This window comes from Hyperoodon ampullatus (assembly GCF_949752795.1).
Source record: "Hyperoodon ampullatus genome assembly, chromosome: 1".
Classification (NCBI taxonomy): domain Eukaryota; kingdom Metazoa; phylum Chordata; class Mammalia; order Artiodactyla; family Ziphiidae; genus Hyperoodon; species Hyperoodon ampullatus.
The window spans coordinates 155,698,405-155,724,084 of record NC_136914.1 but is presented as its reverse complement, the minus strand read 5'-3'; the positions used below and the strand labels follow the sequence as shown (position 1 = coordinate 155,724,084).

At 36.4% G+C, this 25,680-nt stretch overlaps 1 protein-coding gene across 3 annotated transcripts in view; it reads right to left on the bottom strand.

Moving 5' to 3' along the window:
• Window positions 1–25,680, bottom strand: part of COL25A1 (collagen type XXV alpha 1 chain) — a gene marked incomplete at both ends in the record, with an annotated part of 479,103 nt that overhangs the window by 35,049 nt on the left and 418,374 nt on the right. For 2 of the 3 annotated variants that reach the window (XM_079701033.1, XM_079701035.1), the window contains 7 exons: window positions 2,229–2,273; window positions 2,895–2,918; window positions 9,105–9,182; window positions 10,458–10,502; window positions 12,053–12,097; window positions 12,900–12,968; window positions 17,213–17,275. In XM_079701033.1, coding sequence (XP_079557159.1) covers window positions 2,229–2,273; window positions 2,895–2,918; window positions 9,105–9,182; window positions 10,458–10,502; window positions 12,053–12,097; window positions 12,900–12,968; window positions 17,213–17,275 — 369 coding nt within the window. The remainder of the gene's footprint in view (window positions 1–2,228; window positions 2,274–2,894; window positions 2,919–9,104; window positions 9,183–10,457; window positions 10,503–12,052; window positions 12,098–12,899; window positions 12,969–17,212; window positions 17,276–25,680) is intronic. The other variant, XM_079701034.1, reaches the window with a different exon arrangement.

The following is a 25,680-nucleotide window of genomic DNA, read 5'->3' as shown; positions in this document are numbered from 1 at the left end:
GGAAAGCATGAAGGACTGTATCAACTAAGCCAAGATCTCAATTACAAGACCACTGTGGCGTGTACGAGGTGGGCCAGAGTGCTGGGAAGGGTGGCACGGTAAGAGGTAAGGGAGTATGACTAACAACCCTCCCCCACTCTACTTGTCTAGACATTCACTTGGCCAATTTCTTCCTGCCTTTCAGTTTCAGCTCGAAGTCATCCTTGACCCCAAGGCAGAGAGGAGCCTTCCTGTATGCATCTTAACAAAAGCACTTACCCTCTTTATTAATAATTGTGCCTTTACTTGCTTTTCTCCATCCCTGGGCTAAAAGCTCCTTTTTAAAACCCCTTGCTGCACTTCCCTGGTGGCGCAGTGGTTAAGAATCCGCCTGCCAATGCAGGGGTTACGGGTTTGAGCCCTGGTCCGGGAAGATCCCACATGCCGCGGAGCAACTAAGCCCGTGTGCCACAACTACTGAGCCTGTGCTCTAGAGCCCGCGAGCCACACCTACCGAAGCCCGTGCACCTAGAGCCCATGCTCCGCAACAAGAGAAGCCACCGCCATGAGAAGCCCGTGCATCGCAATGAAGAGTAGCCCCTGCACGCCGCAACTAAAGAAAGCCTGCGTGCAGTAACAATAGACCCAACGTAGCCAAAAATAAATAAATAAAATAAAATCCCTTGCTATATCCTAGTATCTTTACTAGATATCAGTATTTACCATGGAATAGAGGCCCCAAATTAATTGTTGATTAATATAACTAATAAATGAATAGCAATTGGATTATAAAACACAGGGGATGTAGCTTTTAATGATATAGCTTTCTTGGCTAGGTAGCTAGGTAGCTTTCTTTGGGTCGAGTACTTTTTGGGCTTCTGTAGGCCTTTGAGCTATAAAGAAGAGTCAAGTCCCAGAAGTTTTTGAGGTTTGTATGGAATAAGGTACATATTTAGCATTGAGGACAATTTTGCTTCTGGAGACTTAGTCAAGTGGGGGCATAAAACAAGGAACTTAGATCTTGTTTGACTCTACACAGAGGAAAAAGGAATCTACAGATTTCCTTCTAGGTTTTCTAGTCCAGCTCACCAAGATACTAAAGAATAAGGATCCAGGCCAACTTGCTTACCAGGGATAAAGACTGCATATGATTGAAGCATTTTTTGTGTTATATCTCTTAGGGAGCAGAATGTGGTGGGGAAATAGAAAATAAAAAATCCCCAAACTTATAGTAATGTTATACATGAAATCTGTTTGAAATTAGCATCTATGTTCTAAATATATCTCACATAGCCAAGGACCTCAGTAATATTTTACTGCATATTCCTTTTAATAATAGAAAAATAATTGTTTCTATGTGCTAGCTTTCAGTTTTTAAGTATCTTGAAAGAGAAAAGTACAAAAGCTGATAGTGTGTGTGTGTGTGTGCATGTGTGTGTATGAGGTAGATTTAGCAAATAAACTGCCTTAAGAGGCATAAACAAAAGATGGATTTTGACACCACTTGAACCTCCTACAAAAAACCCAATGATGAAAGTCGTATTTCAACACGTGTAACTCAGTTCTGAAAAGCCAGAATCGCTGGCCATGTGTTAATTGATCGAACATGGTTTAATAAGCTTAAGTTTGGAGGGAAAAAGCTAATGTTACCAATAAATTTTAGATATAATCAAGTAATTTGGTTTCTACTGTTCATAGTTGGTATGTTTTATTAGATGAAATTTAAATGGCAGAATGTTTGAATATATATAGCAGGATGTGTTATAAAAATGACTGAAAGTGATTCCTAAAATTGTCATTTGTGAATGCATCATGCTGAAGCTTTTCTTGTTCATTTTATTATGAAAGGATTGAAAGAAAGGATCTTTTTCGGTGTCAGAGTAAATTTTCCTTCAATCCTCTTCTATTTAAATATTTGTCTTTTTCCATACACCACATTTAGTGTTTCTTTACACTTACAATTTCTGTAAAACTTGTTTTTCCTTTGCTTAATATTCTGTTTTTCTGAATGTCCTCCTTCTAAATTTAATGCCATTTCTATTTCTCTTCCTTCTTTCCTAATTTTTCTTTTTTCTGATCCCTCTTCCTTCAGCCCAGACCTCAATTTCTATTCTCAGCTCTCTTAAGCAATATTGTTGATCTCAGCTCCTCCAGTATTTTGTAAGACTGATTTTCAGAGATACATATATTTAATATGGGATTGTCTGCACCATATGTAGTAAATGGAAACAAGTAAAATAAGGAATAACCTTTGGCCCTTGTAGTCCTTGAGGTCCAGGTGGTCCAGGTGGACCCTAAATCCAGAAAAGACAAAGTTTTAAAGTTTTAAAAGATAGTATCTGTAATAAAATGTATGCTTTAAATACTAAGTACACTCCACACCTCCCTAATTTCTATCATAATCAAATATCCTCCAGTATTGATTTGCAAAGAGGAAACATTTCACTGGTTACAGAATTATAAAAACTACCTACTTATAAGCAGAAAAAAATCAACACATTTAGGTTAAAACAATGCTCTAAAGTTGATTTGTAAGACAATGTAAAATTGCTGCCATGTCCCACATACATCTTTTGGGGTTGAATTAGCTTCCTAATATTTCCTGTGTTTCTAGAAACACTTCTCTCCTCCCCCCAACAAAGGCTTTGATTTCCCAAACACTAGAGAACAAAGCCATATTATTGAGATAAAGCCAAAGACTTTTAAGAAAAATAACAATAAAAATTTTTTTGACTTTTTAACTAAGCAGACAAAGTGATTCAACTGGGGCAAATGTTGTAAAAGGTTACTAATATAAGAAAACATAACATTAAATATCAAATAAAAACAATGGCTACATTAGTACTATTATGACCGGCATGCATCAACACTGAATACAAAGTCACAAACCACAGAAATCATGCAATAGGAGTTACCGTGACTGTTAAGGTGGTAATCCTCTGTTGGGAAAATGTATTGATAAAGACAGAGTTACCTAATTTGTGTGCCAAAGTACAGTAATACATTTCTGAAATAAGATTTTGAATATATTTTGGCAAGACTGATGTCTTATAAGGAATTGACAAGATCCTGAAAACATATCTTCAAATGAATACCATAGATTGTAAAAATTCTTTGAAAAATTCTTTTTAGAATTTTATTTAAAAATCTATGGATAAAGAAAAGAGAAATGTCAAAATTTTAATTCACTGATTTAAATTATGAAGTAAAATAGTGTACGTTGGTGGCTTGTCAGCATAATTGGGAGTTGAGAAACTTTCCTATTCATAAAAGCTCTATTTCTAGAGTACTTTGATTAGAGAAAACGGAAATATCTAATTGTATAAGTAACATATTTTTCTTTTAGTTTGTATCTCATTTGGTGCATTATAATTAGCTTGTGTGTGTCTGTGTGTTTGTGTGTGTCTGTGTGTGTGTGTGCCATGACTAAGACAGGAATTGACATGGGATTCGCCTTGTTTCTTAATGTAAAGGGCTTGAATACTGTACCAAAATATATTCTCTCAAAGTATGAATCTCTAAAACAACCAATCCCCAATCCACAAATCATTTTTGTATTAGGATTTTCTAGTCTAAGTGCTGTACAAAAAGTTCTGTAAGGCCTGTACCACTTAATGCGATTTTAGGGGAGAGAACATTTTCCATTAGGAGCTCTGGTCCTAGACAAACACTGTCCAATTACATGTAAACTTGTGACTATCGGTTTAACTCCATCTTTTTGTCTTCCACTGCTCCCTTCCAACTTCTAATTCAAGGTGTTGGTGCTGTTTTTTATTGTCGTTGTTGTAAAAAATAATCTTAACATCATCCACCCATCTCACTTCAAACACTTGAGTTTTTAGTGATATGGTGCATCATTCCTTAGAAAACAATACATTTATGCACGTGTACAGATGGTTCAAGTTTGTATTCCATGATAAGATCAGTCACGGTCATTACAGCTTCAGAGAAAACAGGGTAGGAAAAAATAACCAGTGCTTCTAAGATAGAAGGCAAAATGGCCACAAACTGGGGCAAGGTTATAAAAAAGTCAAGGCCCAGATTTTTATACCATCATATCTATGTAACATAAGGCACCACTTATTTTATTCTTAAGGGATTCACCTAAACCAAGAGTTGAATTTACGGTTATGAGAAAGCTACTTCTTTGCTCCTATATGGGTAGATGAGTCATTTTAAAAAGGCTATTAGAAATTATAGAGTAGAAATAATTTCTTTATCATTACTTTCCAATTATAAATTACATTTTTAACTAGACAGCAAAAACATAAAACCTTAGAGAGGGAAGGAGTTTAAAATTTAATGTCTCAGAGGTTTTCCAACCTGAGTCATGTATGATTCATTTTCCACCTAAGCACAAAACTAGCTTGTCTTTTTTAAAGTTCAAGGATAACAACATATTTTAAAATGAGTTGCCTAAATAAAAGAACATTATTATTGTAAACTGAACTATAACAGAAGGGGTTTAAATAAGCTTGTTAAATAACTATATTTGTGAGACCTAAAATTTATACAGGGCAGGTTCCACCCAGTTAACAGAAGAACAAATGATAGAAAACTAAGCAAACTACTCAAAAACAGTTTTAACTGCCATCTTGAAGAACCAGTGTGCAGACACTCAGAGACGTCCTAAAGATGTTGGCTTACTTTGGATTTCTTGTATCTGGCTCCTCTAAGTTAAAACTACATAAACTCATCAGGGTTCTCTGTTGAACTTCAGTAATGATTTGAAAACCAGAATTTTTGGTAGTGATGGAGAAAGACATGTCATTCTCTACTGAGGCACGATGTGAAATGGGAGGCATGAGTTAAAGAAGCTGTAAATTGGTTGAAGGCTAGCAGGATGCTTTGTGATTTATTCTCTGAGATGCTTATGTGAATCTCTTTAGAATTAAAAATTATTTTCTTTCACGTTTCATAATGATGCAAGCTTAAAATCACCCCTGATTTACACTAGAGAAGAGGTTTAGTTTATATGGTGTTGAGAAATTTTAAAAGCTTGAGGTAGGAAGCGAAAGGTTTCACTGTTAATTGTGGAAACATAACCACCTCAAATAAAAATCAAAATAAACGGCTTGTGACAAATGCTCATGTAAATACGGGCATACCTCAGATATTGCGGGTTAGGTTTTCAGACCACCAAAATAAAGTGAATGTCGTAATAAAGCAAGTCACACAAATTTTGGTTTCCCAGTGCATATAAAAGTTTTGTTTAAACTGTAATGTAGTCTATTAAGTGTGCAATAGCATTGTGTCTAAAAAAAGTGTACATACCTTAATCGAAAAATACTTTATTGCTCAAGGATATATTGTACAATACAGGGAATATAGCCAATATTTTATAATAACTATAAATGAAGTATAACCTTTAAAAACTGTAAATCACTATATGTATTGCTCACCTGTAACTTACATAATATTGTACATCAACTATACTTCAATAAAAAAAATTTATTGCTAAAAAAATGCTAACCATCATCTGAACCTCCAGAGAGTCATAGTCTTTTTGCAATAGTAACATCAAAGATCGCTGATCACAGGGAATTCCCTGGTGGTCCAGTGGTTAGGACTCAACCCTTTCACTGCCATGGGACCAGGTTTGATCCCCGGTTGGAGAACTAAGATCCTGCAAGCCATGCGGCGCAGCCAGGTAAAAAAAAAAAAAAGATCACAGATCACCATAACAAATATAATCAAAATTAACAAATTTGAAATGTGAGAATTACCAAAATAGAACCAATAGACTTGCTTGGCACAGGGTTGCCATAAACTTTCCATTTGTAAAAAAAGCAGTATATTCGAATTGCAGTAAAGTGAAGTGCAATAAAAGGAGGTATGCCTGTAACAATTTTCAGTAGAGGCAACAGTAAAATTTTATATTTCTGAGTGATATTTTTATAATTGTAATATACACTTATTTATCTAAGTATCCAGATTTTGGGGCAGATGTTTTTTAGAGGAGGCAATAGTGAAATGGAATTTGCAAAACTGAATATCCATCACTGGTTAGAGAAATAGAAGAACAAATATCTATTTCTTCCTCTCAATCTAATGGCTATTTAGTTTAATTTATTTATTAGGGACTCTTAATTCACTAGAGTATTATATTGGAAAAACAAATAGTTTTGAAGTGAAAAAAAAAAACCATAAGCTATTTACAAGCACAACACATAGTTGCCTAAACAACCCCCTAAGAATAATAACTCTTTAGGTTGAGGTATAAACATGAACTAGTTGGCTGTGATGGATACTGACTGGTTTACAGTCATATAGAACTCGAGGTGAAAAAAGAAACTGAGCACATCTATTTTTTCATATCAAGATGTAGGTGTTAGATTGTTTTAAAAAGTACAGTGTGTTTTGGCACATCAACAAAGAGTATTCAGGAACTCCTAAAAAAATAACCCTAAGCATAATATTAGATTTTATGGACTCTTAGAAAAAATCCATTCCAAATCATCCTCATTTTACAGATCAGATCAATGAAATATAGATATGTTATGTGATTTCCCCAAAGTGACTCAGCTAGTTAGTAACAGAGGGGAAATCAAAGCCGATTTCAGTTTTAGACTGAGGGTAGCTTGCTTCATGCCAGGCTCTCTTCATGTAAAGGCTTTAAAACTCTTCCACAGTCTTTCCAGAAAATGGCCATGGCCAATAACATAGGAGCATATCTTGAAAGATAAGAGAGTGGATACCTCTTAAAGGCAGTAGTAAGAATTATGGTGCCACTGGAAGCAGTTTAAGGGAAATTTACAATATTGCTAATAAAGTTGAAAAATGTGACCCTATATTTTAGAAGTAAGAACTCTGACAACATAGTAAGTAATAAAAACTTCCTGTTCTTTCTTTTTCTTTATACACTCAGTTATCAACTTGTGGGGAAAAGGGAACAATTTAGAAAACTGACTCGAATTTGACAATAGCCCAGAGGCTACTGCTCTAGTCTAGTCCGCTTGCACTGAGGAACCCTAATTCAAGCTGCTGACTGAACACACTGCCCAAGTAATATTTCTCTAAGCAGTAAGCATGTGTCTCTATGTGCTTTACCAGAAGAAAACGAATAAAAAGAACAGGAAAATACAAGGCTGAAGATAGATTCTGTAAAAACTATTTAATAAATGCTTTACTATTTAAAAATGATAGTTGTAACAAAGGACCCATAGAAATGTAGATCTACCATAATTAGATAATGTTAGTGAAATCATATGGGTGGAAAAAAAATCAAACAAGTACAAAATGGAAAATATTTAAAACAACTAATTTGGCTTTCAAGCCAAAAAATGGATTGTGCATATGAATGAAGTATACTTACTAATTCAACCAATAAGTTTATTTAATATTTACGTGCCTAGACCTGGGTCAGACACATTGGGGGAGACAAAATAAGCATAAGATGAGTTTACTGTCAACAAGTAATTTACAATCTGGTAAGAGGCAAAAGTAAAGTAAATTATGGAATTTGAGAATAATTAAATGTTAAACTACTGGGTCCTGACTGCTAATATTTAAAAGGATTCAGAGGAGAAATTCATCTGGGTGGCAGCAGTGAATTGTTGGTTAGGATTTAGATGGATGAATGAAAGAAAAAGGATGAACCAGGAAAAAAGATGGTTATTTTTATAGATGTGATAAATATGTTGTGGAGAAAAAAAAAATTCTGTACAGGAAAGGCAGGGTTATAGGGCCGTAAAAGTCAGATGGAGGAGTTTGGGCTTGATAGAGTAACCAAGAGGGTCACTTAGGTTTCCGAACAGATTAGAGTCATCAAAATAGTGATAGTTTAGGAAAATTAACCTTGGAGTGATATATAGGAATGAATTAGAAGAGCAAGGAGGCACTAGGGGTAGAGGAATTGGTTAAGGGCTCATTGCAGTGTTAGATCTGTTATAAACAACACGTAGACCTAGCCGGGAACAGAGAGAGTGGGGCAGCCTCAAGAGATACTTTGAAAAAGGAAACAGTAGCTTCTGGTGAGATATAAAGGATGAAGCACAAAGAATAGTTTTAAAATGACACTAAAGTTTCCATCTCAAGAAATTAGAAAACTTATGGTTTCATTAACAGAAACTGGTTAGTTAGGAAAGGGAATCATTTGGTAGGTGTGAAAGGTAACCAGTATAATTGTATGTATTGGTGGAATTTGACAAAGCAGTGTTGCATCCACAGTGGAAATATTCCTGGACAGCTAGAGGTATATGCAGATCAGACCTGGAGGTGAAAGATTTGGAAGGCATAATGTGAAAGAACACAAAGGGAGTGATTGTACCAAGAAAAGATCAGAGACTTGAGAATACCCCAAATTAGGGGGTGGACAGAGAAATTGGAAATACTAAAATAGAGTGGATCCATCAAAGAAGAAAACTGGAAGAAATGAGAGTAGAAGGTTGGAGAAACCAGAAAGAAAGAGTTTCAAAAGGAAGGTGGTTTAGTATAATGTCACGTAAAAGTCAAGAGTGATGAGTACAATGGGCTTGACCTAGAGGTTATTGTTGACGTTTATAAGAGAAATTTCAACAAAATAATGGTACAAGCTACAACACAGGAGTCTAAATATGAAGAGGATAAATAGGAAGCAAAGGTGATGGAGGCAAGCCACACAGCCTATGGCTTTTTATTAACGGAAGAAAAAGAATTGAACAGGAGCAGTAGCAAGAAATACCTATAAAAGACTTATTATGTGCTAGGCACTGTTCTAAGTGTATAATATGTACTTAGTCATCTACTCACAACAACCCTAGCTCATGCACTTAGTAAGCAAGAGATGTGAACCCAGGCAGCTCAAACTCCAGAGCCTCAGGGCTCTTAATGGCTTTGCTAAGTTCACGTATCAAGCAAGGAGACAAAGCTTGGCAAAACCAGTACAAGATTTAAGATAAGACTGACTAAGGCACATCTGAAGGTAGAAGGGAAAGAGAAGGAAAGATTGAAAAATGCTAGGAAATCAAGAGGATAAACTGGGGCAGGGAGAAGAAGATGGGTTCAGGAGATCAGTGAGAAGGTGTCCTTTAAGCAGTGGAGCCCTCTGAGATCTGAGGTGGGGTGGAAGCTGATATTTACACACATTACAAGGGTCTTATCAATCAGTGTCATTGTCTGTGTCAGGGCAGGGAGCAGTCACTTGCCTGCAAGGCTTCGTGGAGGTTGCCATTGTAGTCTATGATCTCGGTGGCTCCTTGATCTCCCTTTTGACCAGGTGGACCCTATGAAAAAATCAGCCAAGAGAACATCATGGGGGTTAGGCTAGGATGAAGGGACTGTGGTGAAAGCAGAAATAGCAGCAAACAGCTCTCTCTGACCATCGATTCCCGACTAAGGCCCAAATGTACTTTAGAATAAATAATCATGTTCAAAGTTTGTCCTTATTTCAAAGGAGGCAAACTACTTCTAACTTCCTGTCTGTGGTAGGTTAAATATATTAAATTGGATAAAAAAGAAATACAATTCAATCTCAAAAGCTGTTTCCTAAAAATTATAATGTGTATAATGAGTAATCTTATTTGACTTGCAAAATAATGTGTATAATAATGTGTATAATGTGTAATCTGATTTGACTTGCAAGATTTTGTTGGCTTTATCTATATTTATTAAAGCAACTCCTGACCTCTTTCTCCTCATCTACATCTCATAGATTGCTTCTTCATTTTTTAAGAAGATGGAACACTGTACTGTAGGAAATGCTTGGCTTTCCTGACAGGAATACAATTCCATTAAAATGGAAGCAGGTGTTCCCTGATGGCGCAGTGGTTGGGAGTCCGCCTGCCGATGCAGGGGACGTGGGTTTGTGCCCCGGTCCAGGAGGATCCCGCGTGCCGCGGAGAGGCTGGGCCCGTGAGCCATGGCCGCTGAGCCTGCGTGTCCGGAGCCTGTGCTCCACGGTGGGAGAGGCCACAGCAGTGAGGCCCGCGTACCGACAAAAAAAAAAAAAAGGAAGCAAGTAGGGAACAAATATATATATATATATATATATATATATATATATATATATATATATATATTTGAACAGTACCTATAAGGAGGGGACAAATATTTTTAAGATGTCTATCCTACTCAGTAGCTCTGCCACTGAATTTCCATTAGTCATGTCCTAATTCCCTGCCTGTGCTTTAAAAAGGTTCTGAAAATATGGACTATTGCTTTCTTTTTAATTGAGTTAATTGAAAAGTGGAAAGTTCTATTAGGTGGATGGCTATGGGCTTGCTATTGCTCATTTGGCAGAGGGGAAGTAGATAGAAAGAATTCTTTAGACCTTCTCCTTATGGGCTTATCTTACGTGTTCCAGTCTACATACTCAGTGCTCCTGGTGACTACAATGAAAGATAAGAAGAAAGGGGGGAGTAGCAGGAATAGTCACAGTAGTCTACGTCCATTGTTGTTGTTGGGTATTATTAGTCCAAGTGCCTTGTGAAAAGCCACATAGACACACATTTCAAATCTAGGCTTGTTGGAGGCCAAAAGAGTAGATGAGACACACTCACCCTTGGTCCCAGGGCTCCAGAGTCCCCTTTGTCTCCACGGTCACCCTTTCCCCAGTGAAAAGAGAAGAAAACTGAGTTAGTAGTGAGGCCAACAGTCCACAAATATCTCAACTCTAAGGATGTATTTAATACCATACAGCAACACTTTTAATATGAACTTCTTAAGTGGAAAATAACAACTAGAAATACAACCACTGACATGGCAAATGCTTCTTTAAGATGCCCCCTGAAGTGAATTAAACCTCCCCCTTCAGATGACAGAGTATCTTGAAACAACAATACCTATGGTAACTTGCTTCCTGGGGATCTTGAAAAGCAAAGCAAATGGTTTCTATGACACCCAAAGTAAGATTTTACCTCTCAGGCTGAGCTATGTTCTTCTTGTGTATGAAGAGATTTGGGGCGAGGGGGAAAAGAGCCAACCAATTAATTGGGTTGTCTGTTCTCTGAGAAGAAGAAGTGTAGATAATAAGGACAAGGAAGGAAGAGAGATCCATGGATAGCTCATTCTAGGGAGATTTAGGAGGGAAAGGTCACCAGCTGGGCCTCCCTCTGATGATGAGGATCTAAGGAAAAGTCTTCTATAGGTATAGGTCTCTTAGCCCTCAGAAAGTGCTGAAGTGGACAGCAGCTAGCTGGACCAGGTTGGCGGGGCTGAAGGTCAAGATCTGGGCAAACACAGCTTTCTCTTTTTTTCAATGCAATATGAAAAGTCTCGAAATGTCCATTTATGGTGTGATGACTACCTCCCATCCCCGCCAAGAGACACCAGGAATCATCTAAACCTCAAACTGCAAATGCATCACTGAGAACACTCAAAATTTTCAGAAGTCTAAACAGAAATTTTAGAGAAGAGATTTGAACCTGTGTAGATTTGAAGGTTCTTTAAAATAGCCTAAAATTTACAGGGCCCTTTTCCTAAATAGAATTCAAAGCATTTTTATATGTCTTTCTACATATTCTTATAAACTGGATAAGGACCAATGAAGATGAGCAGGAAAAGGGATTATAATTTTTCTATCCACATTATGCTAATAACATTGACCATAATAATAAAATTTTGCTATGAATGGGAAATTATTAATTTCTGATGTTTTCCCCATTTTCCACATTATTAGCATAATTAATAACAGGATTAATAACATAATTCTGCTAGTAGTATATAGATTATTGCAGGTACTATATAAAGAGCATGATAAAGGAAGGATTTCAATTAGTGGTGAAACTTTAATGGAATGAAGGGAGTCAACTGACTTAAAAGCAAAGTATAATCTGAACATTTATCACAAAGATAGCCAGGAAATAAAAAATAAGATTATACTGTATATAATTTAAGTAAAGTACTTAATTTTTTCCAAATAGGCTATACATAGGAAACAGGAAATACAATTTCTCATAAAGAATGGTCTGAAGCACAAGAACACAAAAACAAACAAGATGAAACAAACCAACTCTTCTGAGATATCATAATAGGGATGAAATTGCTGTAACCCCAGTGTGTGAAAGAGTTTAATCTAAAACATGATTCTCTGTGGAAGAGGCACATGTTACATGACGGCCTCATGTTACATTAAAATGGTTACCCAGTTACTGACCTTTGACCCCTTTGGGCCTCTAGTTCCTGATTCACCTTGTTTCCCCTATTATAGAAGAATATGAAGATGAAAAAGAGAAAATGACAGAGGGAGATAAGAACAGAAAAAAAAAGAAATTAGCAGTGACTCAGAATAATAAAGAAAAATGGAGACACTTTATTTTAACTGCCTCAATATATGACTTCATATAATGTAGGCTGTTACAACACTGAACATAAGTATTATCACCGTATCATTAGTTCACTCCCTGGTCTCTCCACCAACCTTCATGCCATTATATTTCTGAAGACTGCCCACCCATCAGCGGATGGGAACAGTTCTGTGACTAATTCTCAGTCTCAACAGTGTTTGCATAAATTTCCTTTTCATCAAAGAGTAAATCATTTCCTGTGTCTCTAGGATGGGTTATTAAAATAAAGTGTTACCATACTAGTTTGCAGGAAGTTTAGAGGAATAGATTGAACAGTCAAATAAATCCTTAGCTCTCATATTTTCAAGGTGTTACACACCATCAAATTACCATAGAAACTAACACAGCATGGATCCACATTTTCCTCAGTAGGTTTTAATATACATCGAGTGGTAAGGTGTTAGTGTGACAGTACCTCCCGATTTATATTTGGATGTGTTATTAATCTGCTGACTGAACAGAACAGAGTAAACTGGAAAAGTTGAATTGTAAACCCTTTTTAGAAAATCACGAATTGGTGTGAATTTCAATGAATCATTTGTGATTTTGGCTGTTTTAATACCCCTTGAATAATTTTATTTTAGTTGCATGTTCTAAAGTAAGTGGCACACATTTCCAAACCAGAGAATGTTGCTTCCCAGTGTGAGAATAACTGACCTTTGGTCCAGGGGCTCCAGGCTCCCCTCGATCCCCTCTTCCAGGATGCCCTGCCTCCCCACGGTCGCCCTGTCACAAATCGCAAAATAGGTAAATGGCGCCCCCTATCACCCCCAGCTAGTCCCTGTAGGTTAATGAGTGAGTTGAATAAAATCAAAGAAAGCAGAAAGTTACTATTTATTTACCACATACTCGGCATTGTATTAACCTCAACATGGATTATCTCATTTAATAATCAAAGTAATTATTCAGGGCTTCCCTGGTGGCGCAGTGGTTGAGAGTCCGCCTGCCGATGCAGGGGACACGGGTTCGTGCCCCGGTCCGGGAAGATCCCACATGCCGCGGAGCAGCTGGGCCCGTGAGCCATGGCCGCTGAGCCTGCGCGTCCAGAGCCTGTGCTCCGCAACAGGAGAGGCCACAGCAGTGAGAGGCCCGTGTACCGAAAAAAAAAAAAAAATTCAACGTTTGCATTTTCATTCCCGTTTTATAGACAAGGAAATGGTTTGGTAAATGCCTGTCAGATACCTATGTTGGTAAATGGAAAGACTTTTTTTTTTTTTTTTTTTTTTGGCCGCGCCCTATGTGGGATCATAGTTCCCTGACCAGGTATCGAACCCGTGCTCCCTGCATTGGAAGCTCGGAGTCTGAACCACTGGACTGCTAGGGAAGTTCCAGAAAGACCTTTAAAGGGAATTGATAAGGGCCATCATTAATACCTCACAACAGGCATGGACATAGTTTTCAGTCTGCAACAACTTTTTAAGATCTTCTGAAGCATGGCAAAATGGCTAAGTGCCAAGTTTTTTAATTTGATATTCTGGGCTTTACTCCTGGCTCTGGAATACTTACCAGTTCTGTGTTTTGGGGAAAGTTAGTTAAGTTCTGAAAGCCTCAGTTTCCTCTGTAAAATGGAGAAAATTAGAATACTGGTTTCATAACCTAGAAATGGAAAGTGCTTGGCATTGTACAAGATCCATAGATGTTACAGCTTTTACTAGATTTATAGCTCTGGGAAGGATGAGCATGGTCACTGCCCACAGGGAGCTAGTGCTCTAGTTAGATAAGATCCACATGAACAAAATAGTTAAGAGTTAAGGAGTAATGTAAGGCCATATGTGAGAGAAGAAGAAACTCCACAGGGTTTTCAATGGTCCAGATTGACTTCCTTTTGGTGAGACTTGGGTTATGTCCTGAAGGATGGGGTAGGGTGTATATTATAATTATCACTGTTTATAACTGTGCTATTGATGAGTGCAGGAACTGCACACAACACTTTACATGCATTATCCTATCTAATCCTCAGGACAAATGAGAAAGGTGTTAGTATCCATAGTCTACAGATGAGGAAACTGAAGCTCAGAGAGGTTAAATAACTTGCCCAAAGCCTTTAACGTGGGAGAGTTGTAATTTAGAACTGACTGTAGTCAATCTTCAATTTTTGCATAAATGGTTTTGTATGTACATCTTTTGCACATCTCTGGTCATATCCTTAGGATAAATTCCTACTAGGCAAATGGCTGTGTCAAAAAGTATAAACATTTTAAAAGCTAGCTAATCGCCCTTCAGGAAGACGGTGCTGTTTTACACTCCCTGAACACAGACTTGAGAGTGTTCAGCTTCCTGCACGATGGGTAGAATTTCAGTAATCAAACAAGTTTTGATTTCTGGTGATGGTATGTTTATGGATGAGGGAGGCACCCTTCTCACTGAAGGACTGATTTGTCTTGGAAAGGAAAAGAAAATAGGATTTGGATCTGTTATGGGTGATGTAGGGCTTTAAATTCCAAGATCTTTGTCTGTATCATGCCCACTGTGGGAAACCTTTGTGATTTTGCAGGGGAGGTGGGATAGATTAGGGCTAGGATAAAGAAGACTCAGTAGGTTTCTCAGCATGAACCAAAAGGGAGTGGGACAATGGAGTGGTTGGGAGAAAGACAAGGGACTTGATTGGATGCAGGAGATGGAAAAGGTGCTCCAGAAGGGAATTTCCAGGGATTAGAGACTGAAGCACTTTTGCTGGTATATGGAATTTTTATTTAAATATGTATATACCATGTTTGGTGTTGCTCTAAATATTTTACAGAAGAATTCTAAGATGGTAACTATAATCTTATTTTAGAGAAAAACAAAAATTTTAGAAAATCATTTCTTTGTAGTATTTACCAGAGTAATGGAGTCTATATATGTTTACCTAGAATCACTTATTATCATCATGCCCCTAATCAGTTGCTTATTACTCTCTCTCTGGAATTACATTATATATTTGTTTACTTTTTTCTTTTCTTCCACCCCTTTCTTACACATATTACAGTGTAAGCTTCAGTACAGTAGAGACTATTTTTGTTGCATTTATTCCCCATTCTCAAATACTAGAAAAATGTCTGGCAAAAAAATGTGTTGAATTAATGAATAAACAATATTATACAAAGTATTCTAAATTATTCATAATAAAGTCCTATTTCTTTAGACTGATGCAGGTTTCTCTCAGGCACTATACAGATGCTGAGAATACAGCAGTACATAAAACAGATTTTTAGATGCAATTATACGTCTTTCTTCATTATGATCTCTCTTCACTGTGTTGGGGATAAAATATGAGAACTTAGTTTATTTTTAAAATCTGAATTTACTGGTACAAATCCAGACTGCCTATGCAACCGGTAAAAGACTAGTGTTCAGCTGAAAGAGATTTTTAAATAATCATGACTTTTCCATTATGATACCAGTTTCATGTTAGATATGTAATTCAGCTGAAAATTAACTTCAGAATATTGTTAAATGAATTTCTTATTCACATCCCTCTTGTGGAAATACAAAACAGTTACAGTACAGTCTTTACTTTTATTGGGAGTTCAGAGTAGTATCTGTTATAAAAGTATCTGTTCTGTAAAATCAGGCTGGGTTCTTCATGAACAGTAATTAATGTTGATTATATGGCTCTACATCTGGATTTTTTTGACTATGGAATAGTTTAAAATAAGTGAACAGAAGAAAATATATTTAGGGATGAACTCTACACTCCACAGTCTGTGTTTCTCCTATTTTCCCTTGTTTAGCAAACAAAATGCCACAAACATTTAGAAATCATGTTCATGCCTGGTCCTCTCCAGCACTGACCAGATTTCCCGATTCTTTGTGCTTATCCACAAAGCAATCCTCTTTCTCTACCTGGTTCTGAGGCTGAAAGCCTGAATAAATACAAGAGTTCCGACATGAACGCAGAATGCTCATTATTCTTTTGTTCTAGCTCTTTTTATTCCAGAAAGTGCATTTCTTGTGTAAATCTGTTCAGGCTAAAACAGGCTTTCCCCATATTTTGTTAATAAGCTTGACAGCTCATTATGTGAAAAAGAAATTGCTGAGAAAACAGCAATTTTACATAAATTCGACAGAGTTTTAGTCTCCCTTTAGGCCACACATAGTTTCCATTTACTAAGATTAGAGTTATTTTCCCTTGACCAGCGGAAATGAGGACTCCTCTGTCAGAACAAACCATGAACATATTTCTCGAGCTCTTGGAAATCATCCTGGCTTATTTCTGGTGAATGCAATACACATTGAGGCAAAACTGCTATGGTTTAAAAATAAAAGAAAGTAGTTTGATCTAATTTTGCTCCTTCTTTGATTCATGAGTCTGTCATGAATAAAGTTCCATCCTCAGAGCTGTACCTTTTTATGTCTTACTGGGTAGATAAAAAGGGAACTATGGCTCTGACTGTATCCACAGCACATAGTTTTTTATATGGCAGCATATAGATTTTGCTTTTAAGGCCCTCTCTCAGGTTGCCAAGTGGAAGATCACGAGATGGTTTTCATTACAGAATCTTTCTGCAGACGTTATTCAGGATGGATCCTTTTGGGATGAGACACTTAGGAATCTATATGACATCAGTACTTGCCTTTGCAATCTAGGGAGTGATGGGGGAATAGTAATAATGTTTGATTTATGTGTATGTCTTAAAATGGTAACGAGGGGCAGGAGTTAATAAGTTCTACCTCTCCTCCTCAGAATTCCCTCACTTTTCCATATGGCCAGGAGACTAATAGCATTGTATCAATTTAGGTACAATTTGGGGGACAACTGGAACAATGAATGTATTCCACCATCCTGTTGTTTTGCCTAAGGTTTTCTGGAATTAACGTCCTATTATTCTATTTAACATGGTATTCCCATTAGAAGTGTTAGGAATAGATGTTAAGCTGTTTTAGTTCTCCATTAGGCAAAAATATCTGGTCACCTAAGTAACATAATGGACTAAAAATACATGACCAAAATTTTCAGAAAGGAAGGAAGGGAAAAACACTACGTTTACCTTTGTTCCTGGTAACCCTGGTAAGCCTGGTTCTCCTTGAGGACCAATGAAACCTGGTTCTCCCTTTAAAAAAATGGGCATATGAGATTATTACATATTTGACAGTAAATATGTAAAGTTAAACTGATTTCCTTCTACTGGGATTTTACTCCTTTGATTGTATATAGCTTTCTTGCTGAGATCCAGCTACTAACTATAAGATTAATCAGAACTGGTTTTGATCAGCGACAGTACTTTGAGCAAAGCTTTGGAGGAGCTTGAGAAAATAAAAGTGACAAAGAAACCAGACAAATGTCTTTACAATTTCCTTTCTCATCTGTTGCCCAGTGCTTCTTACCATTTACCAAATCAAGAACCATTATGTTAGGGTGGATGTGGTAGGTAGCCTCTATGATGGGCCTCAATGATCCCACCTCCTGGTATTCAATGCCTTTGCATAACCCCTCTGCTTGAGTGTGCACTGGATTTACTGACTCATATCTAATGAACAGAATATGGCAGAAGTAATGGTATATCACTTCTGAGACTAAGTTATAAAAAGACGGTGGCTTGCATCCTGGGGACTCTTCCTTGTTCTCTCTCACTTGAATCAACTTGCTTTCTGGAAAACAAGCTGCCATGAGCAGCCCTATGGAGAGGTCCCCATGGTGAGGACCAAGGTCTGCTAACAGCCACATGTGTGAACTTGGGAGCAGATGCTCCACCCCAGTAGAGTCTTCAGATGAGATCACAGCCCTGGCTGACAGCTTGACCGCATCCTCATGGGAGACATTGAGACAGAGGTAACCAGCTGAGCCATGCTCAAATTTTTATTCCTCTAGAAGTGTGAGAGGATTGTTGTTTTAAGCCACTCCCATTTGGGGGGCTTGTATGGTAGGCAGCAATTGATAACTGATACAGTGGGTGTGGCTAGGGAAGAGATTCAGTAATGTTCAGATGGAAAGCAAAAAACCTCTTCTTGCCCAGCCTCAAAATCTCTTCTCTACCACCTGGAGGAAACCCAGTTGTGGTATAATAAAAAATATATATTTGGTCTTGTTCCTGGTTCCTAAAACCTTTGGAATTTCCTGAGTAATAAGAGTAACAGGAGCATGTTTTGTTACTCTTAATGAGCCCCTTTCAAACATATCTGAGTTTATGCTAATGGAGTGACTATGGTAGGCCCTTAGACAGCTTCAGGGTCGGGGCTGTGATAAGGTTGGAACTTTCAACTTTTCCCCTCCTCTCACCATCTCCAGAGAGGGAGATGGAGATTGAGTTTAATCACCAATGACCAATGTTTTAATCAATCATGCCTACATAATGGAACTTTCATAAAACTTCCAAAGCAGTGGGGACTAGAGAGCTTCTGAGTTGATGAACACATCATGTGCTGGCAGGGTGATGCACCCCAACTCCACGGGGACAGAGGCTCCTGCCCTCAGGACACTTTTGACTTCACCCTTTGTACCTCTCCATTTGGCTGCTCATTTTAATCTTTTATAACAAACTGTAATGGTAAGTATGGTATTTTCCTGAGTTCTGTGAGTCACTGTAGCAAATTATCAAACTTGAGTGGGAGTGGCAGAGGGTGGCTGTGAGTACCCTGGAATCTGTAGCCAAGTCAGACGTAAGTCCAGGTAAGGGGGAGGGGGTGAGGTGGGTGGTACTTGTAATTGGGGTCTGAAGTGAGGGCAGTCTTATGCGACTGAACCCTTAAACCTGTGGAATCTGATGCTAACCTTGAGTAGTTAGTGTCACAATAGGACTGAATTGTAGGACATGCAGTCGGTGTCAGAGAATCAGAGTTGGAGAACTGGTGTTGGAAAAGACACCAGGTATTTGGCATCAGAAAACACCCGAAACAAGTGTTCACATAGAAACTATAGAGTTTTATTTTCTTCTTAACAACGTGAGCTCAGATGTGAAAGTCTAACTTCCTGAAATCTATAACGAAGTTTTAAAGCAAAGAAAAACAAAACAAAAACATAATGCCTCTGTTCCCATGTTTTCTGGGATTTGTTTGTTCATTTGTTTCCCCCCATTGGATTATTTCTGGAGCAGTAGCTAATGTTGTTTGATATATTTGATTTTTTTCTAAGGTAGCTATATTTCAACATTTGTTTTTCGGAGCTGAGCAGGAAGATACAGAGAGGATGTTTGATAAGAAGTGTTAGAGTGTCATGAAATATTTCTGCAATAATGATTTTTTAAAATATGCTGTATAAAACCTTGGTGTTGGGCAGGGAACAAAAGGATATCAGCACTGCAAAATGTGTTGAACAGTGATAAATAACTGAAATGGATTATCTCTAGCTCTTATGCTCATGGTACTGTTTTAAGAAAATAAAAAGTGTAGGGGAATGAATGCTTTTGGTTTATTGTTTGTGAAATTTCTATAACTCTGTTCTACCTGTCTCTATACCTTTACATATAACGGAGAGGAAAATCTGAACAAATTATTTTGGATCAATCTCTTAATCGTCTATAATGAAAATCAACTATATTCAGAAAAATCAATGATGACCATTCTATTTCTTGTAAAAAAAATTTAACTTGTTATTTTGAACAAAAAACATAAGAAATATACTTACTTACAAGTAAGACATTTCTCCCAATAAAATGATTTATACAAATATATAAATATTCCCTCTCCACCCTCAAGAAAAAAGCTGTATTAAAGTTCATGTGTATCATTAGTAACAACTTACTGTCATGAAAATATAATGCAAGTTAATAGGTGGAAAGTTTATAGGTAGGCAAGACTCTTGCAAATCTTCAAGTAGAAATAAAATGATTTCACTGTTAGCAAAGCAAATAGAAGCACCATTAAAGCATAGTAATAAAAGAGAAGAAAAAAGAGTAAATGTTGCAAAAATGTATTTCTTATTTAGATTAGTGTTTAGTTTATAAAAAGTTGAAGCATGCAGTTTCATAAGTCACACATAAATAAATAAGCCTTTGTGATCTAAGTGACCAAAGTGCTTTTTCTTCCTTTTTAAAAACATTAATATATTTAAGTCCTCCTGAGTTATATGGATAGCAATTTCCTTTACACAGAATGTTCAGGGTGAAAATTTTTATTTCAAGATATAAAATTAGCAATGCATTGGAGACTCAACAATTTTAGCATTATTAATACTGGCTTATTTTAAAGGCTTTGAGTATGTTTAGTGGTACTTTATCATGCCACTCTAAGAAAGCATCTACCATCTCGATACATTCGTTTCTTATTTCAATTTATTCAAGGGGAACAATAGCATACTTAACTTTAGGATCACAGCTTCCTGTTTATTTAATGCCAGAGCTCTCAATTACTTTAGAGACATTGTCTCCATCCTGTCTATATCTTGGCAGGATTGGGAGGAAATAATCATTGGTCTCTTTTCTGTCTTGGGCTTGAAAGACAATTATTGAAGTAAGGCATAAATATGTCTACTCATGGTCTTGAGCTGGTTGGACTGTTTCTTACCTTCCTAGACTTATACCAGAGGTTCTCAGAGTGCCTTTTCACTTACCATTTTTAGTGTACAGAGTAGGAAAGATTGATTCATTGATATGGCTTCAGATTTCACGTTGCCCCTAACCTTTAAGTTGAAACTACTACTTGTAGAGTTTGGGGTAGTATCAAAGAAAAGAATAACACAATTTCATGGAAAGGCTATTAAAATAATCTTCCCTTGTCCAATTACATATCTGTATGAGGCTGGTTTTTCTTCATATGCTTTAACCAAGACAACAAATTGCAACAGATTGAATGCAGAAGCAGATATGAGAATACAGCTGCCTTCTATTAAGCCAGACATCGAAGATATTTGGAAAAAAAAAAAGACAACAATGTCATTCTTCCTGCTAATTTTTTGTTTGTTTTGTAAAATTCAGTTGTGTTTCATAAAAATGTTATTTAATGAACATATAATGGGTTGTTTAAATTTCTGTTTTAATATCTAATACAGACATATCAATAGGTATAACCTACATAAATAAAAACTCCTTCAATCCTAATTTTTAAGTGTGTAAAAGGGTTTTGAGGTTAAATCTTTGAGAACTGTTGGTACAAAGGTACAGAATGGAGTTAAAGCCTGGCTTTGCAGGCTGTGATTCTGAGGTGCCAAATAATGAAAGATTCTGGTGTCATTAAGGGGTGACTTAGTCAAGACTTATTGGGTAATTCAAGCAAAGTGCTTAGCACCACCTCTAGAACAAAGTAAGTAAACAATAAATGTTATTGTTGTTCTTATATTATAGGCTCAAAAATGCTAGCTATCATTATTATTATTAGTGGTAGTAGTATTATAACACCTCTGCAGCTAATTAGTGATATACATGGTGACTTCTTGATTCTTTACAACCTGTATGGGGTTATACTCAATACCTCTTCAACTCCTTTCAAGAAGTAACCCTAAATTTTCTCATGTGACTATATCATCATTTTATGAGACAACATCCATCTGCCAGAGCGTTTAGAATTGCAAAACGAAAAGTGTGTAAGGTAGAGAAATGACAGGTTTACTAAGAATGAGTTTCTTCCTGTAAGAAAGGGAAAGGAGAAAATGGTCATACCTATTAAATTTCCCTAAATAAATGTGATCCTTAAAAAAAAAACTTGCCTCTTTGGCAAGGACTGATGTAGAGTTTAAAGGTCCTAGAATTTCCTAAAATGTATAGGAGAAAGGCTATGACAAACTATGGTTCTACAAATACTTTAATGTGATTAAAAGAAAAAGCAAGTGGTTAATCCACTTTAGTCACAGTTCTAGTTAACCAGGATAGAGGAAAGAGACTGAGTCAAATGAAGGTAGGGGAAAGCAGCTGAAATATGATTCAAACAGAAAACATTTTTGCAAAATCATTTTTTGAAGTAAATCAAACCACACAAAAATGAGGTTACCTAATTTTTCAGGACAATACACAGGAGAAGTAACTATTTTTATTGGACTGTATGATGCTTCTCAGAGCCGTTTTTACACATCTAGTCTCATATAATCAATGGGAAATAGGAGATTGCTAAATTGGAAGTTATTCACACATATTTTCTGAATAGAGAAGGTGGGGGAGAGATGCAATAGAGGAAATTGGAACTATAATGGCACTAAGCTCTTATAATACTTTTAATTAAGGAACAATTAAATGTAGAGTTTTTTTCTTTTTCTTATTTACAAGGCAATTACCCAGATTAGAAAACCCAGTTCTAATTTGAGTGAGCCATTGTTGGAATAACATGGGAACATAAGGCAGGGATCCTTTGAAAAGGGCAGATGCTGGCTGTCATAATTAGGGAAACGTGGATTTATACAGGTAAACTGCAAGTAAAATAGCTCTACCATTAAAGTGAAAACACTAAAATATGACCTTTTCTGAAACAATATTAATCTTTTCAGTATGATGTGTTAGTGCTTTTTAAAAAAATGACAACCAAAAAATGGCTAAGATAAATGAAGGAAAGGCAGAGGCATTAAACATTGGTTTGTCATGAATACCAAGGCACCAATCAATAGCATAAGAATAAGTTAAGAGCACTAATTACTTCACAGCCACTTTAATCTGTTTTTCTTATATATATATATATATATATATATATATATATATATATATATATATAAAATTTCATATATATATGTATTCTAAATTTTCCTTCACCTCTCTACCTATTCACTCACTATCTCAAGTGAGATAGTATTTTAGGTTTTTACTTTTCTTATCATTGAAAACAAGATTACAAAGTTAATTGGGATTCCAGTCATACTGGAGTTGTTGATCCTGTATGGAAGGAAAGCAAAAGAGTGAAAGCAACCAACTAGCAGGGAGACAAGACAAGAGGAGAGGAAGAATGGAGAGGGAAAAGCATCTTAAAATGTTCTGTTCCTCTACCATGACCAGAACAATTAAACCCAGGATAATCTGCTATTTTTGTTGTTGTTTTGTCTTCACTGGTCCTGGCAATGTCCAACTAGATCTACCCTTATGACAAATGGAAAAATATAAACAATGAAATATCTAACTCTTCAAATAAATACAGAGCTGTGATTTAATCAAAGCCTGGAAATAAAAAATATACAACACTGTTTATCAGAACCCTTAAAACAATCCAACGTTTTAATCACTAAAACACAAGTAATGGCTGGCACCAAATTCTGCTACCCAAACCACATGCCTACCAGTGATCAGACGGTTGTCAGAGAAACAGAAATCTCAGCTCTGTTCATGCTACTGCAGTATGGCATTGATGCAGCTTCAAATTTCAAAATGAAAATAAAAATTTGGTTTAACTTTCTGGTCTTATCTTAAATATTACATCTGATTTCTTCCTGAGTTGTTTCATGAGTTTTGTCCTTTGTTTCTTCTCAACATTAATTAATTAGCTCACCACCAATGAGTTAAAAAACTAGGTCTCAGTACCAAGACAGTAACATATCTTCATGTGTTGAGCTGGTAGAAAAGATGAATAATGAAGTGTTTGTGGTTCTGGCAGCTAAACTGGGATTCACGTTGGGAAGAATAAATGCTATTAATTCAGGATAAAGCACAATTAGGTAGGTCTAGTAATAAACTGCTGGGAGCAACAGCAGCAAACAGACCTATTTGAAAAACTGACACAGGTTGCTAATTTGAATGAAAGCTTTAAACAGCCAGGGCACATAAAGATGCAGAAACAAATCTACAAAGAATAGCTATGGCTGAAATCAAACATGTACTTATACATGACCAATTTAGGAAGGCCTAATGGTCTCACACTGATCTTTCCAACTATAGTTAATGCTTTCAGCAGCCCCAACTTTGAACGTGTAGTATAAAGCTCAATGAAAATAAGTCATAGTAGCTAATATGGGCTATATTTGAAAAATTATCCTGTTTTTTGCACCAAACAAAAAGTTCCCTTGTTGATTAGAGTGTCAGTATTAGAGTTTATCCTTCTCTCTCTTTCTCTGTTTTCTTTCATAAATTGGCAATATGTACACAGAGAAATGAAGTAAACTACAAGAAGATTTAGCTATGGGAAGGTGGGATCTATTCACTCTGAAGGATAAAAGGAAGATGCTGCAAAGGTAAGATATTTGACTGAAGCCACTTTTGCTCAACTCATTTGCTATTACTTAAAAAAAATTTAAACAGCCTATTGAGATAGTTTAAATTCTGTGTATTCTGGCCCCAAACCCTGAAAAACAAAACAAAAACCCTCCAAATAACTCAAACAATTACCATCTTCACCAACCAAGGAGGCAACAAAACCTGGCCTTCTATATTATAAAAACACAAGGAAAAACTAGAAGTTCTTTCAAAACATGATCTTTCTGAAATCTAACAATGACCATTAAGTCATTAAGTCTTGGAATTCCATAATAAAATCTGGACTGATTTTTATTCAAACTCACATTTAATACATGGCAAGAAAGTATTTTAGATGATCTTACTTTATCTTTTAAATGACCATTGGGACCGTTCACTTAATACTCTGTTGTCAAATCTACATAAAGGATGTCTTTCATATAGGTGAGAAGAGTCATCAAATATGTATATGGAATTACTAGTCAAGGTAAGAATGAAGAGGCAGCTTCATTCATACAGAAATGGCTCACCAGGTGTTTCCCTATAAACTTCCAGAACCTACCATCTGTTAAATGGAATAGTGAACAGAAAGTCCTAACTGATTATCTCTTGTCCACAGAAAAATCTCTGGTTTTTCATTTAATACCATTTGATTTATTTTTATAAGTCATTATCAATTAAAGGAGTAAAAGATATTATTTTTTTAACCTGTCTAAAAAACCTCTAATATACCAGTTTAAACCAAGTCATGCTTTCCATGATATTTATTACCCCGAGCAGATCCAATTTTCATTGCCCAAAAAATAGTACAACGGGGCTTGAAAAATATGTGCTGGCTTGCCTAGGTGCTAAAAGCATCACCAATAATTTTGATTAATGTGTCTTGACACTGAATGCATTAACCATACAATATTCTTCTTGCTTAAGGGCTAATTAGAATTCAAGTCAGCATGATACCTACTTTTGAGGATTACAGAAAGAACATTTGTTGTAATAAGAACCTTCAGGCAGCCAGTTTTGGTAATGATTGATTTGTAAAATTATTGAGGGGGAAAAAAAGAGTGAGAAAGTAGAGTCTGTCCCCCAAACACTTACTTCCCTGAAGGATCACATCTGAGCATAAATTAAAACATCTTGGTGGCTACGATGAAAATGAACTACAACAGCAAGTTTATTTAAAATCCAGAAAACATAAGTACCTGATTTTTTTTTAACAGGATTACATCACGAAAGCACAATTGGTGTATTTAGTCGAGGTTTTATTATGGCTGCTAAAAAAATCTCTGATTTCTGGTTGTATGAGTTTCCTAATTGGACTCTTAAACTAGTCAACTGCTCAGACGTACTTTGTGCAAGCAGGAAATAATTATAAGTAGCAATAACACAATGTTATCCTTTTAACCAGTATTCTTTTTCTTTTACAAATTCATTTCACATCCTAT